Below are 19,264 nucleotides of genomic sequence, written 5' to 3' on the forward strand. Positions count from 1 at the left end.
CTGTAATAGGTTTTATAAACCAAAAGAGTTTCCTTCTGTACTGAAAAAGCAATCTCCCAGCCTCCCCCATGAATTCTCCCCCACACACCCTTCAGCAGCTTTGGCATGCGCTGCAGTCATCATGGCTCCATTATACCTGTGGCAACCTACCTGGACCATATTGAGTGACTCCCAGCCCATCTAGCTGCTTTCCTTGCTGAATATGACAGTTACCCTGGATTTTAGCTGGTGGACAAAGCGAAGTCACTGTATTGAGCTTTGTTGTAATTCACATTCCATTCTTAAAGTGGCACTGTCACCTCCTTTTTGCATTCTGACATCTCTACACAGGGGTAAATTTAGCGTTTTTCATACCTTATTTTATATCATACGTCATGGTGCTTGTTCAAGTAAAAAATCGTCTTTTATCAACTGCAAATTGTGATAAGTGGGCGGGGCCTCACACACAACACCACAGTTGGCCCCGCCCCCTCGTTGGCCATTGGAACAGCCGAAAGTTCTAGACCCCACCTCCTTTACGTCCGCCAACCAATGGACGTCAAGGGGGCGGGACCAATGGTACAGTTGTGGGCGTGGCTAAGCAGCACGAATGCCACGCCCACTTAAAGCAGAAGTCCGGTGAAATTTTTTATTAAAGTATTGTATTGCCCCCCAAAAGTTATACAAATCCCCAATATACACTTATGGGAAATGCTTATAAAGTGTTTTTTGTTTTTGTTTTTTTCCCTGCACTTACTACTGCATTAAAGCTTCACTTCCTGGATAAAATGGTGAAGTCACGACCCGACTGCCAGAGCTGTGTGGGCTGTGGCTGCTGTAGAGGATGATGGCAGAGGGACACAGGGCACTGGAGGGACACTGAGCATCCCCCTGCCATTATCCTCTCCAGCAGCCACAGCCTGCACAGCTCTGGGAGTCTGGTCGTGACATCACCATTTTATCCAGGAAGTGAAGCCTTGATGCAGTAGTAAGTGCAGGGAAAAAAGCACTTTAAGTGCATTTCCTGTAATAAGTGTATATTGGTGATTTGTGTAACTTTTGGGGGGCAATATAATACTGTAATATGTTGCCGAACTTTTCCTTTAATACAATCTGCAGTTGATAAAAAGACACTTTTACTTGAACAAGCACCATGACGTATGATATGAAATAAGGTATGAAAAACGCAAAATTTACCCTTTACACCTGTGTAGAGATGTCAGAATGCACAAAGGGGGTGACAGTGTCACTTTAAGTGCTCAGCCATATAACCGTGTCAGCAGTTTGAAATGTGAATTGAGGCTAAGAGATTATGTCCTGGAAGTCTGTCCCCAGACGACCCTGGACGTACTGGTACGTCCTGAGCTATGAAGCTTCATAGCAGGTGGGGGCCGGCTGCAATCAGCAGCCGGCACCTCACCGTTAATGGCACGCTGCAGCGTGACATTAACTCCTTAAACGCCGCGTCGTTTAAGTGTATGTGGCAGGGGGAGTCCCGAAAAGGACCGCCGGTGGTCTCTCACCTGCCTCCGTGCGGTCCGATCGGCGCTCTTGTCACTGAACCTGCACAGGCAGGCTCAATGAGCAGAGCGCTGATAACACTGATCAATGCTATGCCTATGGCATAGCAATGATCAGTGTAAATAATAGAAGTAATGTATGTACAAGTCCCCCAAAGGGACTTAAAATGTATAAAAAAAAAAAAAGTTAAAATCACTAACACACTGCCCCCAAACCCCTCCCCCAATGAAAGTCTAAATCACCCCCATTTCCCATTATATAAATAAAACATATAAAAATAAATAAACATATAATATACCGTAGCATGCGTAATTGTCCGATCTATTAAAATAAAACAAGCGTCATTGCAAACGGTGAACGGCGTACACGAAAAGAGGGGAAAAAAGTGTGCGGATTACCGGTTTTATGTTACATTATATATTTAAAAAAATTAATAAAAAGTGATCAAAACGTCCGATCTTCACAATTATGGTATTAATAAAAACTAGAGATCATGGCGGAAAAAATGACACCCCATCCATCCCTGTAGGTGAAAAAATAAAACTGTTATAAGCGTCACAATAGGCCCATTTTATTAAAGGGAACCTGTCACCCCCCCGTGTCGGGGTGACAGGCTCTCGACCCCCCGTTAGAGCCCCCTATACTTACCTAATCCCGCCGGGTCCCGCTTCTGGATCCGGTCGGGTGACGGAGATCTCAGCCGCTGCAGCCCGGCGCGCTGAGAGATGAGTCCAACGCTCATAGAGAATGACGGAGCGCTGGACTCTCCTGTCATTCTCTATGAGCGTTGGACTCATCTCTCAGCGCGCGCGCCGGGCTGCAGCGGCTGAGATCTTCATCACCCGACCATCTCCAGAAGCGGGACCCGGCGGGATTAGGTAAGTATAGGGGTCTCTAAGGGGGGTCGGGAGCCTGTCACCCCGGCACGGGGGGTAACAGGTTCCCTTTAATATTTAATTGCCAAAAATGGATTTCATTTAAAAAATAAAATATATATATATATATATATATATATATATATATATATATATATATATATATATATATATATATATATATATATATAACATTAGAGAATCTGTGTAACCTGCATGTGGTTGTATTCGGACTGACCATAATAGTATAATGTCGCTTTTACCATATAGTGCATTACATAGACACAGGAACCCCCCAAACGTTACCATATTGCATTCTTTTTAACGATTTCACCTATTTATATCTTCATAAATAATATATTTGGGATTCCTTCATACATGTTATGGTAAAATGAAAGACTCCATTTCAAAGTACAACTATTCCTGTAACAAATAAGCCATTACATGGCCTTGTAGATAGAAAACTGAAAGTGCTGGAGCTCTTAGAAGGGGAGGAGGGAAAAACTGAAGCGGAAAGATCAAAATTTGCGCGGTCCATTTCGGGCCTGGTCCTCAAAGGGTTAAAGTGTCACTGTCATTTAAATTTTATTTATTTATTTTTTTTTGCAAAAATCAATAGTACAGGCGATTTTTAAGAAACTTTCTAATTGGGTTTATTAACCTAAAAAATTCATTTTTATCATGAAAAAGCAGTTTGAAGCTCTCCCCCCTGTCTTCATTCTTCTCTATGGAGAGGGGAGGGGTGGAGGAGATGAGGCACCAAAACAGGACAACAAAGAGTGTTATTTAGAGCTACATCACCAGGCTCTCTTATCTGAGGTCAGCTCTGAGCTCTGAATAGCAGCTTTCACACAGTCCCCGCTGTGTAATCCTTTGTTCCCTCCTCCCCCTCCCGTCTCCATAGAACAGACAGGGCCAGGCTGATGTAAACCAGTCGAGATTTCCTGATAATGAGCAGTAAATGAGAGAGGTGAGGAGGGGGGCTGGGGAAAGGCTTTTTGAATGCAGATAATGGCATATTTGCCTAATAAACCCAATTACAAAGTTTCTTAAAATCGCCTGTACTATTGATTTCTGCAAAAAAAAATAAAAAATTTAAACAGTGACACTTTCTAAAACTTTGTGTTTTGAATTGCACAAATTGGGAGGATTTCTTACTGCTTTGCCTGGTGTGCACTGGTAAAATGTTACTTTTTTTTCTGAAACCAGGTCCGTTTGGGTAACGATTTGTGACTTTTTGCAGATCTGTGCCCTGCTTGCTGATGGGCAGACAGGGGGCTAGTCAAGTTATGAAGGGGGCGTGACCTCCTCTGATCTGTTTACCATGATTTACGCAGGTACTACTGTACATCCGCCCCAGATTCACCGGAGGTGTAATAACTGGTAAATGGCATTCTTCTTGCCAGTGGGGCTTTGTCAACTTAGTATTCTGTAGTCCCAGTTCAAAGTTTTACTGATGGAGATGTCCTATGTTTCTATAGGAGAAAGGAAAAAAGGGAGCTCTGCATTAGACAACCATGTATGTGCCACCTGCAGTGAAGAAGCTGCCAACAAGTACAAACTTGGTTAGACATTAGAGGTTTTCCATTAATTGTCCTTGTATACATACAGTTCAAAAGAAAAGGAAGGGACCAATTGATCGCACACCCTGGTACATTCTAGATTCAAAATGCAATTCTTATGAAACCTGCTGACACATCTGAGCATTTCTGTCAGGCCTTCACACGGATCCACAAGCCACCTTCCTAGATAGGAAAACAGCCTGTCCAAATGTAAAACACCCCCTGACAAATTTATTGCATGGGAGTGCCCTCAAAGGATCACCTACTGGAATCAGATAATAGCATATGTGCAAATACAGGTGAAAATACAGCTAACACCTCAGATTGTACTATTTCACGCTCTACTATCAGACACCACTCATGTACAACAACGTATCCCAGACATGGTAGATATCATTTTAGTGGTTGTAAAATGGCTAGAAGAAAATATCCTGGACATGGCTATGGTGCTTGGTCAAAAGAAAAATCTCTTTAGATTGGGCCGAATAAAAAGCAACATAAATCCAAAGGAACTATAAAATTCTTTCAGTGCTGGCAATCCTTTTATTACCATGCGTTATAAAATTGATCATATTGTACATCCATTTCGATATACTGAATGGTATGCCTGGGAGATTTAGATGGTACATTGGGGGCTTTACAGTTATGTGCTCAATAGTGTCCTTTTAACTGGACACTAAATAAATGTCAAAATTAGAGATGAGCGAACCTCGAGCATGCTCGAGTCTATCCGAACCCGAGCATTCGGCATAGCGGGGGCTGCTGAAGTTGGATAAAGCTCTTAAGCTGTCTGGAAAACATTAATATATGGATATGTTTTCCACATAGCCTTAGGGCTTTATTCAAGTTCAGCAGCCCCTGCTATGCCGAATGCTCGGGTTCGGATAGACTCGAGCATGTTCGAGGTTCGCTCATCTCTAGTCAAAATGTTTTGCATATATCAGAGGTTTGCAAATGACCCTCTTTTTACACTATCCTTTCTACTATACCTACTCACAGGAGAAGTTGAGGTTTATTTTTTAAACAGTGACTCTTTTACATTGGCAAAATATTTTACTATGTAAAAAAAAAAAAAAAAAAAATTGAATTCTTTATCCAAAAAGATAGCAAACACATTTAGGCTGCGTTTACACTACGTATATTTCAGTCAGTATATTTCAGTCAGTATTGCAACCAAAACCAGGAGTGAATTAAAAACACAGAAAGGATCTGTTCACACAATGTTGAAATTGAGTGGATGGCCGCCATATAACAGTAAATAACTGCCATTATTTCAATATAACAGCTGTTGTTCTAAAATAACAGCAAATATTTGCCATTAAATGGCCGCCATGCACTCAATTTCAACATTGTGTGAACAGATCCTTTCTGTGTTTTTAATCCACTCCTGGTTTTGGTTGCAATACTGACTGAAATATACTGACTGAAATATACATATACTGACTGAAATATACGTAGTGTGAACGCAGCCTTAAAGTGTCACTGTTGTTTAAATGTTTTTTTGCAGAAATCAATAGTACAGGCGATTTTATTATCAGTTTGAAGCTCTCCCCCTTGTCTTCATGATTGTCTATGGAGAGGAGAGGGTTGGAGGGAGATAAGGCACCAAAACAGGACAACAAAGAGTTAATTTACAGCTACATCACAGGGCTGCTGACTAATCTCCCTCCTCCCCCCTCTCCTCTTCATAGAACAGATACAACCACACAATACTGAGTTTCAGTAGCAAATAAATCTTTATTATATAGCATTTAAAATACAATTTAATTTAAATACAGTGGCAATCCCGGAGGGTATATAAAAGTACATAATACTATATTATTGCTATCTGCCTACCTCACAAAAGCTTAAGTGATGGCATCATATCACACATTACATTACAGAGTCCATATCAAAATAGAATAAAGTGCAAGTGCAAAAAATATAAGCTACCTGGGAGTCTCAATGTATAAAGTGTTATATGCAAATAATTACATACTTCACATTACTTCCCACTGATATAGCTGACCACATTTCGCGCTTCAATCTCTATTACCCCGCAAAGGTTTGGGACAGGATAGACATATTACCTATGAGTCAAGACAATCTTCGTCCGGGGGACCCCCGGTAATTACCCCCTGGTAATTATACACCCGTTGTGGGTTTCAAATGTGTTTGGTGTCTTTTTGGATAAATAAAAAATTATATATAACTAGAAAATGTACCCGGCGCTGCCCGGGTATAAATTGTCAGTGTGTTAATTAGATTTGTTCTAAGGTGCCCAGGAGGCCAAGCTAAAGGTATTGTTTTATCTGAGTTAATCAGTGGAATTAGTGTATACCTGTAGTGCATAGTTGGAGGGGTTCTTTATACCCACAATGTATAGTTTTTAGGGGTCTCGCATATCTGTAGTGCATAGTTGGGGGGGCTGTATACCTATAGTGTATAGTTGAGGGAGGTCCTGTATACCTGCAGTGTACAGTTGGTGAAGGTCCTGTATACCTGTACTGTATAGTTCGGGGGTCCTGTATACCTGTAGTATATAGTTGGTGCTGTATACCTGTAATGTATAGTTGGTGGAGGTCTTGTATACCTGTAGTTTATAGTTCGGGGGTCCTGTATACCTGTAGTAAATAGTTTGAGGGTCCTGTATAACTATAGTATAGAGTTGGTGGAGGTCCTGTATACCTGTAGTGTATAGTTTGGGGTCCTATATACCTGTAGTATATAGCTGGTGGAGTTCCTGTATACCTGTAGTATATTTGGGGTCCTATATACTTGTAGTATAGAGTTGGTGAAGGTGCTGTATACCTGTATTATAGAGTTGGTGTAGGTCCTGTATACCTGTAGTGTATGGTTTTGAGGTCCTGTATACCTGTAGTGTATAGTTTGGGGTCCTATATACCTGTAGTATATAGTTTTGTGGAGGTCCCGTGCACTTGTAGTGTATAGTTTTGGGGTCCTGTATACCTGTAGTGTCCTGTATACCTGCAGGGTTGTATTTACCCGTATGGCAGTGTTATTCAGTCACAGTATGGCAGTATTGGTCAGGTCTGATATGATGGTGTTATCCAGTCACAGTATGGTGGTATTGGTCAGGACTGGTGTGGCGGTGTTATCCAGTCACAGTTTGCCGGTATTGGTTAGGTCTGGTATGGCAGTGTTATCCAGTCACAGTATGGCGGTATTGGTCAGGTCTGGTATGACAGTGTTATCCAGCACAGTATAGCGGTATTGGTCAGGTCTGGTGTGGCGGTGTTATCCATTCACAGTATGGCGGTATTGGTCAGGTCTTATATGACAGTGTTATCCAGTCACAGTATGGCGGTATTGGTCAGGTCTGGTGTGGCACTGTTATCCAGTCACAGTATGGCGGTATTGGTCAGGTCTGGTGTGGCGGTGTTACCCAGTCACAGTATGGCGGTATTGGTCAGGTCTGGTATGGAGGTGTTATCCAGTCACAGTATGGCGGTATTGGTCAGGTCTGGTATGGAGTTGTTATCCAGTCACAGTATGGCAGTATTGGTCTGGTATGGCAGTGTTATCCAGTCACAGTATGGCGGTATTGGTCAGGTCTGGTATGACAGTGTTATCCAGCACAGTATGGCGGTATTGGTCAGGTCTGGTGTAGCAGTGTTACCCAGTCACAGTTTGGTATACCTGTTGTGCCCTGTATATACATGTACTGTATGGAGGGAGTAGGGGGCCCTGTATATACATGTACTGTATGGATGGAGTAGGGGGTCCTGTATATACATGTACTGTATAGATGGAGTAGGGGGCCTTGTATATACATGTACTGTATAGATGGAGTAGGGGGCCCTGTATATACATGTACTGTATAGATGGAGTAGGGGGTCCTGTATATACATGTACTGTATAGTTGGAGTAGGGGGTCCTGTATATACATGTACTGTATAGAAGGAGTAGGGGGTCCTGTATATACATGTACTGTATAGATGGAGTAGGGGGCCTTGTATATACATGTACTGTATAGATGGAGTAGGGGGTCCTGTATATACATGTACTGTATAGAAGGAGTAGGGGGTCCTGTATATACATGTACTGTATAGAAGGAGTAGGGGGTCCTGTATATGCATGTACTGTATAGATGGAGTAGGGGGCCCTGTATATACATGTACTGTATAGATGGAGTAGGGGGCCCTGTATATACATGTACTGTATAGATGGAGTAGGGGGCCCTGTATATACATGTACTGTATAGATGGAGTAGGGGGCCCTGTATATACATGTACTGTATAGATGGAGTAGGGGGCCTTGTATATACATGTACTGTATAGATGGAGTAGGGGGTCCTGTATATACATGTACTGTATAGAAGGAGTAGGGGGTCCTGTATATACATGTACTGTATAGAAGGAGTAGGGGGTCCTGTATATACATGTACTGTATAGAAGGAGTAGGGGGTCCTGTATATACATGTACTGTATAGATGGAGTAGGGGGTCCTGTATATACATGTACTGTATAGATGGAGTAGGGGGCCCTGTATATACATGTACTGTATAGATGGAGTAGGGGGCCCTGTATATACATGTACTGTATAGATGGAGTAGGGGGCCCTGTATATACATGTACTGTATAGATGGAGTAGGGGGCCCTGTATATACATGTACTGTATAGATGGAGTAGGGGGTCCTGTATATACATGTACTGTATAGATGGGTAGGGGGTCCTGTATATACATGTACTGTATAGTTGGAGTAGGGGCCCTGTATATACATGTACTGTATAGATGGAGTAGGGGGTCCTGTATATACATGTACTGTATAGATGGAGTAGGGGGTCTACCAGTTATTACTGTGGATGTTGTGAGGCAGCTTTCCTAGCAACCATTGCTCCCTGTGAAAATGAAAGCAGTAATCCTATTGGTTGCTAAGGCTCCAACTGCCGTGTCTGCTGCAGCTAATTATATCACCTGTGTTTGCAGTGAGGAGATTTTCCAATTCATCTCTATGGGGCGCCTCTCTTTCCCCTCCCCCTCCCCTCCTGTACATCTGGCGGGGACGGGACCTTCGCAATAACCTTCCCGGGCACCCAATGTATCTGTGTGCCAAATTTGGGGTCAAACGGTTCAGGCGTTTGGAAGTCTATAGAGGACAGACAGACAGACACAGACAGACAGACAGACTTTGATTTTTATGATATAGATTGCAGATTATGATATACTAGAAAATTTACCCGGCGCTGCTCGGGTATAAAGTGTCAGTGTGTTAATTAGATTTGTTGCAAGGTTGCCCAGGAGGCCGATCTATACCCTTGTTTTTTTTGTATAAGGAGAAATCCCTAAGAGCACTATATATCCCTTTATACGATATATATACCCTGACAGTTCTGCACTGTTTATGTAAATTGTAGGTTAGAAAGAAACTAAAAACTTTAAACATCCTAAATACCTAATAGCCAAACTGAGATGTCATGTAATCAGACTGTATACAGAGCCTGGTTATATGCAACATTGGCAGTGTAATATACAGCCTGGTTATATGCAACATTGGCAGTGTTATATAGAGCCTGGTTATATACATAACATTGACAATGTTAGTGGAGGTCCTGTATACCTGTAGTATATAGTTGGTGGAGGTCCTGTATAGCTGTAGTGTGTAGTTTTGGGGTCCTGTATACCTGTAGTGTGTAGTTTAGGGGTCCCCCCGGCCGACTGCAGACCATAAGTAAGGTGTAAATAAGTGCATACACAATCCTGCATCATCATAATCTGGCCCTCTTAGGCACTACCTCTCATCCTTGGTGAGGACAACACAGAAAAGGTTTCAAAGTTTCTCATACCGTATACACTCCCCCTCTCTGCAGGTACTCCTATACTGTATACACTTCCTCCCTACAGGTAGCCTCCATACACTGCCCCCACACACTTGCAGGTAGCCCCAATACTCTATACACTCCCCCCTGCAGGTGTCCCCCATACTGTTTACACTGACCCCTTTGCAGATGGCCCCCATACTGTATACACTCGCCCCTTCAGGTAGCCCCCATGCTGTATACATTCCCCAACACCACCACCCAGCAGGTAAACCCCTTACTGTATACACTGTATGTACACTGTTAGGGTGCCTTCTCACCTACTGGATCCCCAGCGGATTTCCTGCTGCAAATTCACAGCAAAATCCGCTGCGGATCTAGTGTCATTCCACCCTAAGACACTACATACTTGCAGCAGGATTGACAGCCCGCTGCGAGTATGTAAATTAACCCCCTTGGCAGCCGGAGCGTAAGTTACACTGATAGAGGCCCCCCCATCATCCCGCCCCCATAGACCGCTGTTAGATAGTGCAGGCTCCCCTCCAGTGTGTTCATCCCTGTGCTGTTGCCAGGCACAGCTCTTGACGTTCTTTCCCCCCCCCCCCCTCCGAAGTAAGCTGGAGCGGTGTGTGCAGCGTCCAGAGCCGTGAGGAGAGAGCTGTGCCTGGCAGCAGCAGCACAGCGCTGAACACACTGGAGGGGAGCCTGCACAATCTAACAGCGGTCTGTGAGGGCGGGGTGATGGATGCCTCTGTCAGTGTAAGTTATGCTCCGGTCGCCGAGGGGGTTAATTTACATGCAGTGGGATGTCAATCTCGCTGCGAGTATGTAGTGTCATAGGGTTGAATGACACTAGATCCGCAGAGGATTTCGCTGCGAATTTGCAGCGTGAAATCCGCTGCGGATCCGGTAGGTGTGAAGGCACCCTTACTGTATTTATTTCTGTGGATCTGTTGTGAGGCAGCTGGCCCTAGCAACCAATCAGATTCCAGCTCCCTGTGAAAAATGAAAGTAGTAATCCTATTGGTTGCTAAGGCTTCCAACTGCCATTTTTGCTGGGCAGAGCTGCAGCACTAATTATATCACCTGTGTGCAGTGTGGAGATTCCTCCATTCATCTGTATTGGGCGCTCTTCCCTCTCCCCTCCTGTAAATCTAGCCGGGACGGGACCTTTGCTCTAACCTTCCCGGGCACCCTATGTATCTGTGGGCCAAATTTGGGGTCAAACGGTTCAGGCGTTTGAAAGTCTATACGGCACAGACAGACTTTCATTTTTATTATATAGATGGATAAGTTGACTCCACCCTTCCAATATTATAGTCCTAGCACTCAGTGAATTGAATTGCACCTGTTCTTTCTCCTGAAAGTAATTTTTGAAAGTAAAATTGCTTGTTTGCTTTTATTGTTTTGTTTTTATTAAAATGTACAACATCACATCAGAGGTAAGACCATATATAATGTTATCTAATATGTTAAGAGATATTAGATAAAGAATCAAAAAGTTTTGCATACAATCCAAATGGTCATATATCTTGTGTCACCATTGGGCACTGCTTCCAACTACACAAACCTGTACAAGAACAGTTCATGCATAGAACATAATGAAGAGGTGTATCGTCATCAAACAAGCACTCTAGAACATCAGTATGTCATCTGGAGAGATGGCTGTCAATGAGGATCTACACCACAGGTCCCAAACCTTTCCAGATTTTCATGGACATTATATATATATATATATATATATATATATATATATATATATATATATATATATATATATATATATATATATATATATATATATATATATATATATATATTTTTTTTAAGTATACATGCATTCAAAGGACATTGTGGCATTGACTAGGGATATCCACATGTCACGATTAGGTAGGTGTCTATCAATCCATTTAAGGGCAATGGATTTTAATGCTAAAATGTCTCCCTAAGAAAGATGCGTAAAGAGAGTGCACACCTCCTTGTCCAATACTTCAAAAAGGCATACAATGAGATCAAAAGACACACAAATGCCAAAAGTCAGCTGGGGGCTCATATTCTTCCCATAAGATGCTGTCTAATGTCATATACATCTGAGTTTACTTATTATGGGTATGTTCATGCAGAGCAAAATCGGCGGATCTCTCTGCAGTGGAATCCAGCTTGCCTCAGTGTATCACAGTGTCTCTATGGGAGAGCTTGCGCACCTCCGCTTCTGTTGCTCTCCGCTCAAAGAATTGACATGTCAATTCTTGAGTGGAGAGCAATGGAAGCAGAGGCTTTTACTCCGCCGCTTTTACTCTGTGTGAACATATTCTAGTAGAAGGAGATACATGAAGATGTGACTCTCAGACTCTGGTACCGGAGTATTTGCTGCCTTGGTGCGTATCAAGTAGGAATATAAAGCTGAGATCCCCTAGGACCTTGGGATAGTATTAAGTCAATATGTGTGAAATTGCTCGGCACCTAGGCACCACTGTAAGTACAGACCAAAGAGGGTAAAGAAATTCAATCTAGCAAGTGAACCTCAGAAGAACTAGAGCAGTCAACCAGAGTTTATCTATTTAGATACTTGAGATGGGCTGCTAAGTAATAGAAGTAAAGAACTGGAAGGGCCATTCCTGCCATATCTTAAGGGTGCTGTGGCTTAACCAACTGTAATTTTGAGCACAATGACCCTCAAAGGATATGATGGCCAAATCCAATGTCCAAAAAAATGCTTTAGGCTATTGTTACAAAAATATGCTGCAGCACATATAAACATTTTGGCAGTACCCCCATTTTAACTAGGTTTATATAACCTGCAACTGATAGAGGCAAAGAGCCCCCACACTCGAAACTTGTCTCACGCATACAAGAAGATTAAGCACACAGTTAAATACCTAGATATCGGAACCTATCCACTACTACCAGCCCTTCCTCACATACCCAACAAGTGCGCCCTATACACACACTGAGATAAACAAGAAGGATGCTTTTATTGTTTTTACACAAAATGTTATTGTTACATAATAGATGGTTCTACTTCTTTTTTTTTTTTTTTTCCTCCTTTTTAATAGCTATTGTATCTAAAGTAGAAGAGGTATCGGATCCTAATTGGACAATCCCACCTGAGGCAACAATAGTATTAACTGAAGCAAATTTTAATGAGGTGGTAGAAACTGCAGATATCATACTAGTCGAATTTTATGCCCCATGGTAAGTGCTCTAAAATTTGGATTTCTAGACCTCATCACATGTAATAGAAAACATCTCTAGCATGCATTTTATGTTGTGTAATTGGAGCAGATTTATTTAGAGACTATTGCTCTTTTTAGTACAATGGACATGGTCTACTAAACAATTCACTTGTAGTCTAGTTCAGCCACATCTGTACATGGTGTAACATTTATTGTAACAACAAACCAAAAAGATTGTTCAATAAGGATAAGTTCACACTACTATATATGCAGCAGATTTTCTGTTACATACTTTTAACCGGCAGAAAGTTTGATGTATAACCTATGAGGTTTGTACAATAAATCTTTTTACCTCCTATATAATGCTTAGAAAATCAAGGAGGTGTTTCTGAGCTGCACCTTGCTTTCTCCTTCCATTACCCCTCATTAATTTACTGATTGATATACAGGGCTCAGTCAACACCCCCCCCCCCCCCCAAGCGCTTGTACCTTTGAATAGCTGCTTTTAATCTAAGATCTTTCCTGGGGTCCCCTCAGCAGGTGATGCAGTTATTGTCCTAAAGAACAACTTTAAAACTTAAAGACCTGTGTCAAATTGGCGTGGTCTAGAGTGTCTATGCCCTAGACTTGCAACGCCCCTCTGTCCCTCCTCCCCACCCTCTTCATGTGAACACGGCACATGTGTTGGATCTTTAAGGCCCCTGTGCAGTGTTCACAAAGGTAATGAATAGGAAAAATGCTGCCCAGGGGCGTTTCTTATGGTCAAGAGGGTGGGGAGGAGGGACTGAGCCTAGGGCATGGACACTCTAGGCCACACCAATTCGACACAGGGCTGCACGTTTAAAAGTTGTTTTTTTTAGGACAATAATTGCATCAGCTGCCGAATGGACCCCAGGACAGATCTTGGATTAGAAGCAGCTATACAGCGGTTTGCAGGGGCAGATTGTGGGTACAGAGCCTCTTTAAAGGAGAAGTCTGGCAAAATCCTCCCCATCCCCTTCTCACATGCAGAGTTATCTAACTTCATAATATACATTGATTCCCAATTCCAGTGCCATACCAGACTTTCCCTGGTCCCGCTGGCCACTGGAAGTGGCTTACTTCCAGGTTTTTAGCTGATGTCACAGCGATCTTACAGCCCAGGGCGCCACCTTGGGTCGTAACATAGGGCCGACCACGTCACGATCCAGGGCGTTCCTCCAAGCTCCTGGACACGCATTTCCTTCCTTTTTTGTACGCCTCCCTGCCTTGGCATGCCTCCATAGTCTAAGCTGTGCTATTGGTTCCTGCTTCACCCTGCCGCGCTATGTACAGCAATGTCACTACTTTTAGACCTGCAAGTCCCAGCACACTTGATGGTCATACACATGTCAGTCCATTGTGTGACATTGCTGTACATAGCACGGCAAGGTAAAGCAGGTCATGAACTGTACTGACATATATGGAAGCTCTCTATACACTCTATTCGTGGACAGCAATTAGATAGATCTTGCATATATGTCAGTCCAGTGTATGAACTGCTTTACCCTGCCGTGCTATGTACAGCGCTGTCAGTACTATTAGAACTGCAAGTCCCAGCACACCTAATAGTCATAAACTGGACTGACTTGTGTATGACCATTGAGTGTACTGGGACTTGCAGTTCTAATAGTAGTGACATTTCTGTACATAGCGCGGCAGGGTGAAGCAGGAACCAGTATCACAGCTGAGCTGACTATGGAAGTTTGGGAGGTGTGCCAAGGCAGGGAGGGAGTGCCTGGGAGCTCTGAGAAACACCCCCTGATCATGACGTGGTCGGCCCTACGTCACACCCCAAGATGGCGGCCGGGGCTGTCAGCTAAAAACAACTGGGGCCATCAACTAAAAACCTGGAAGTAAGCAGCTTCCAGTGGGCAGCAAGACGAGGGAAAATCTGAAATCTGGTAGGACGCCGGAATTGGGAATCAATGAATATTATGAAGCTATATAACTTTACTTGTGGGGAGGGAATGGGGGGGGGGATTTTTGCTGGACTTCTCTATTAAGGCAACCTCCTTGAGGCTGTGTTCATACATTCAAAAATGCAATGTGAATGCATCATTTAGTTGCAGTAATTATGTATTTGCCGTCTATTCGACCTTCAATGCAAACATGTGAACATACCCTAAAAGGAAAATGCAAACAAAGTTGCAAACGGCCAATACCTTGGTTGATATTGGATGTGTATCTGTATTGTGAGGAATTTAAATTTTTCAGCATGAGGATATGTTTGCATACAGAGTTTCATTGCTTTAATGCAGGGATGGGGAGCCTTTGGCCCTCTGGTTGTTGCAAAACTACAATTCCAATCATGCCTGGGCATCCGAAGCTAAAGCTTTGGCTGTCCAGGCATGATGGTAATTGTAGTTTTGCAACAGCTGGAGGTTCCCCATCGCTGCTTTTTAATGCAATAAAGGATGGCTGGATGATTAATTACTGCCATAAAGTACTGCAATGAAATAAGTTGCTGCAATTAAATGATGCATTCAGGTTGTGTTATCATTGTGTTACTACATATCTGAACAGAGCCTTAATTACTAGTCTTAAAACTTCTTTATGCTAATAAATAAAATTATGCATAGGTGCGGACATTGCAAAAGGCTTGCACCAGAATATGAAAAGGCAGCACAGGAGCTCAGTAAACGTACACCTCCGATACCGCTAGCGAAAGTTGATGCTACTACAGAAGTTGAACTTGCTAAAAGGTACAGTGTGTCTGGTTATCCTACACTGAAGATTTTTCGGAAGGGCAAGCCATATGATTATAATGGACCCAGAGAAAAATATGGTAAGTAAAATAGTATATAAAAAGTTATTGAATTATATATGGCAATTCTGTGTGTGTGTGTGTTTTATTTTATTTATTTATTTCCTCTTCACTTTTATAAGATGCATATTTATGCCAGCTTTATGTGCATTTGCACATTCAAGCAGTGGTAAAATGCTATAAATACGTAAAAAATTAACTCAGGCTGGGTTCACACTGCGTTTTTGCAATCCGTTTCATGTAAAAGTTTTATTGAAAAAAACGGATGCAATTCTGAGTCATCTGTCCGGATCCGTTTCTCCATTGACTTCCATTATAAAAAAAAAAAAAAAAAAAGGATCTAAACGAATGCCGTGTGTGTGTGTGTGTGTGTGTTTTTTTGTTTTGTTTTGTTTTGTTTTGTTTTTTTTAACAGACACAAGTAGTGTTGACTATGTTTTTCTGTCCGTTTAAAAGTAAACAATTTAAAAACTGATAAACTGAACGGATTGCAAAAACGCAGTGTGAACCCAGCCTTACACAGCTAAATGGCTTTTCTTTTGTTTTCTATGTGGGGATCAGTCGCTTCTCAAACTTCACAAACTAGAACTTGCTGTAAGCTACTGCCTAAAATCCACAAAAACATGAATTTTAAAGGTTGTTTAACAGCATGAAAGGCCAGTCTAGGTGTGGTGGTAGCCTCCAGCGTTGTGGGAACTGTATGGGAAGGCCCATTTTCAGCTGTACTCTGCCAAAGTGCTCAAGTCAAGGCCCATAAGTTCATGGTTGGATGAATTTGTAGAAGGACTTGGCTGGCCCACACAGCATCTTGACCTCAAGTCCACTGAACATCTTTGGGTTGAACTAGAATGTAGATTATGAGCCAGGCCCTCTCATCCAACATCTGTGTCTGACCTCACAATGCTTTTCTAGATGAATGGGCAAAAATAGTTTCCTGGAAGAGTGGTAGCTGTTCCAAATTAATATCTGTTGGATATCCTGAGAGTTTCTGTATGTGTCTAGACCAGTGCTTCTCAAACTGTGAAACGGGCCTCACCAGTGAGGCACTCCCTAGTTGTTGGTGAGGCCCAGCTGGGGAGCCAGTTTTTACAAAAGTAACTATGATCTGCACAGTCCTTTTGCTGTTTGCAAATATATCTCCATTTCAGCAACATTATTTATTTTGTACTTGCTTTATTAGTATATAGAGTTTGGGAGATTGGTTAAAGGTAGCCCTAGCAGTATTCCAGCTTTTAAATGGACTTTAATCACAGATGGTGAGGCCCAGACACCCTCTTGGTCAGTCTGGTGAGGCCCAGGCATTGCCTTGGTCTGTTGGGTGAGGCTCCAGTAGAATAAGTTTGAGAAGCACTGGTCTAGATTATAAACACCTACCTATAAACGAGAATGTTAGTCAGTGCATGTATTTACATTTAACATAAAACTATTCCCACAAAACCTTTCTCATGCTGCTGCTGCTGCTGCTTCTTCCTTTCTTTTTTTTTTTTTTCGTGTTTTCTGCCTACTGAACTTTTTTTTTTTTTTCTTCTCCCCCCCCCCCCCCCCCCTCCCATTTAAAAGGAATTATTGACCACATGATCGAACAGGCTGGTCCTCCATCAACTTCAGTTCAGACGGTAAAGCAAGTGCAGGAGTACTTGAAAGATGGAAGTGATGTTATAGTTTTTGCAATTTTCAATAACAACCAAGAAAAAGAATTTCAGCTTTATCAGGATGCAGGTTAGTGTATAAATTCTTTAAGGCTAAACAAATATGGCACAAAATGGTACATGGTTCACAATAGGTTATGATTTGCCTTGCCAGTTGTTAGTCATCGGTATATGTTTTGTGTGTTTGGAAATATGTCCTTCACATTAAAATGTCCAAGTTATGTCCTTCAGTTAATATGCTCTCAACAAAGGCTGGGAAATATGGTCTAAATATATAATATACAGTGGTACCTTGCTTTTCAAACTTAATTGGTTCAGGAAAACAGTCTTGAACCAAGCAGTGTCTTCCCATAGGAAGTAATGTAAATGTGTTTTAATTGGTTCTAGCACCCACCAATAATAACTACAATGCTCATTTATTACACTGAAAAGTGCCCAATTTAATCCCTGTAGCACAGTACGGAACAGCACTATATACTGTACAGTACATTTTAAGGCTGGGCTCACACTACGTATATTTCAGTCAGTATATGTCAGTCAATATTGCAACCAAAACCAGGAGTGGATTAAAAACACAGAAAGGATCTGTTCACACAATGTTGAAAATGAGTGGATGGCCGCCATATAACAGTAAATAACGGCCATTATTTCAATATAACAGCCGTTTTTCTAAAATAACAGAAAATATTTGCCATTAAATGGCGGCCATCCACTCAATTTCAACATTGTGTGAACAGATCCTTTCTGTGTTTTTAATCCACTCCTGGTTTTGGTTGCAATACTGACTGAAATATACTGACTGAAATATACATATACTGACTAAAATATACGTAGTGTGAACGAAGCCTTAACAAGAAACATTCAACAAAACCAGCAATTATAGTACAGTAGCCACGAACTCCTCAGTCATCCTTTTTTGTTTAGAGTCCTCTACCCCAGCACTTTAAAGGATGGGAAATGGAGCACTGACTATACTACTACTTTATAAGATTGCTGCAGTGCTGTACTGTACTGTGAAGCCTCACCAGAGCCAGGCTCACCAGGTACAACCCACCATCCACGCTCGGAAAAACATTCAGATACTGAGCAAAGTTTGAATTCTAAACGTTACTTCATAGGTAAATTTTTGGTTAGAATACCAAGGTATTACTGGACTTCAAAACTGGGTGTCCGAAAAGTGTTTGAGAACCGAGCAAGAGTTTAAAAACCAAAGCAAACTTTCCTTGAAATAATGTTTGAGTGCTAAGCAGTTTGAGAACTAAGGTACCACTGTGTATATATTTTTTTTTCTCTGCAATTTAGACGACTCTATTTATTTTCCTCTAGCACAGATTTGTGCACCATATAACAGGAGAGGGACATTAGATGCATAGGCAAGAGAAAGAGATGGATATAGAGAAGTAGACCAATAGAAAAATGGATATTGGAGAGAGAAAGGTGGATAGAGGCATAAATTCAAACACTATTTATTCCATAATCAATCTTACAAAGATGCAATGTTTCTGCTTACGTGTGGGTCCTTTCTCAAGCAAGCTTGATTATAGGATAAATTGCGTTTGAATTTATGCCTCTGGAGTGCTACAGGATTTTGTACCGACTGGATAGATGGATAAATAGATGAAAGAGTTGACATCTGAAAGAGGACATAGAATGATGGTGTGTTCATACAGACAGACTTATCTTGACAGATATCTGACAGATTATTGAAGCCAAAGCCAGGAATGGATTTGAAAAGTGAAGAAATCTCAATCTTTATGACCTGTTCTATGTTTATAGTGCTGTTCCTGGCTTTGGCTTCAATAATCTGTCCGATTTAAATCTGTTTGTGTAAAAACACCCTTCTTTAGGAACCAGCAGGGAGGGAAGCAGAGGTTCCTTGACGCTTCCCGAGAAGGTTAAGGACAAAGGATTTAGACAGGCCGTGCAGAGGTCACAGGTCACTAGACTGACTAACTGGG

General features: G+C 42.0%; 1 protein-coding gene across 2 annotated transcripts in view; it reads left to right on the plus strand.

Annotated features, from left to right (window-relative positions):
- PDIA4 (protein disulfide isomerase family A member 4) overlaps window positions 1-19,264 on the plus strand; it is a 42,042-nt gene that overhangs the window by 13,381 nt on the left and 9,397 nt on the right. For both annotated transcript variants that reach the window (XM_069960378.1, XM_069960377.1), the window contains exons 4-6: window positions 12,753-12,891; window positions 15,473-15,678; window positions 17,218-17,376. In XM_069960378.1, the coding sequence (XP_069816479.1) occupies window positions 12,753-12,891; window positions 15,473-15,678; window positions 17,218-17,376 (504 nt within the window). The remainder of the gene's footprint in view (window positions 1-12,752; window positions 12,892-15,472; window positions 15,679-17,217; window positions 17,377-19,264) is intronic.

Source organism: Dendropsophus ebraccatus, chromosome 2 (assembly GCF_027789765.1).
Source record: "Dendropsophus ebraccatus isolate aDenEbr1 chromosome 2, aDenEbr1.pat, whole genome shotgun sequence".
Taxonomy (NCBI): domain Eukaryota; kingdom Metazoa; phylum Chordata; class Amphibia; order Anura; family Hylidae; genus Dendropsophus; species Dendropsophus ebraccatus.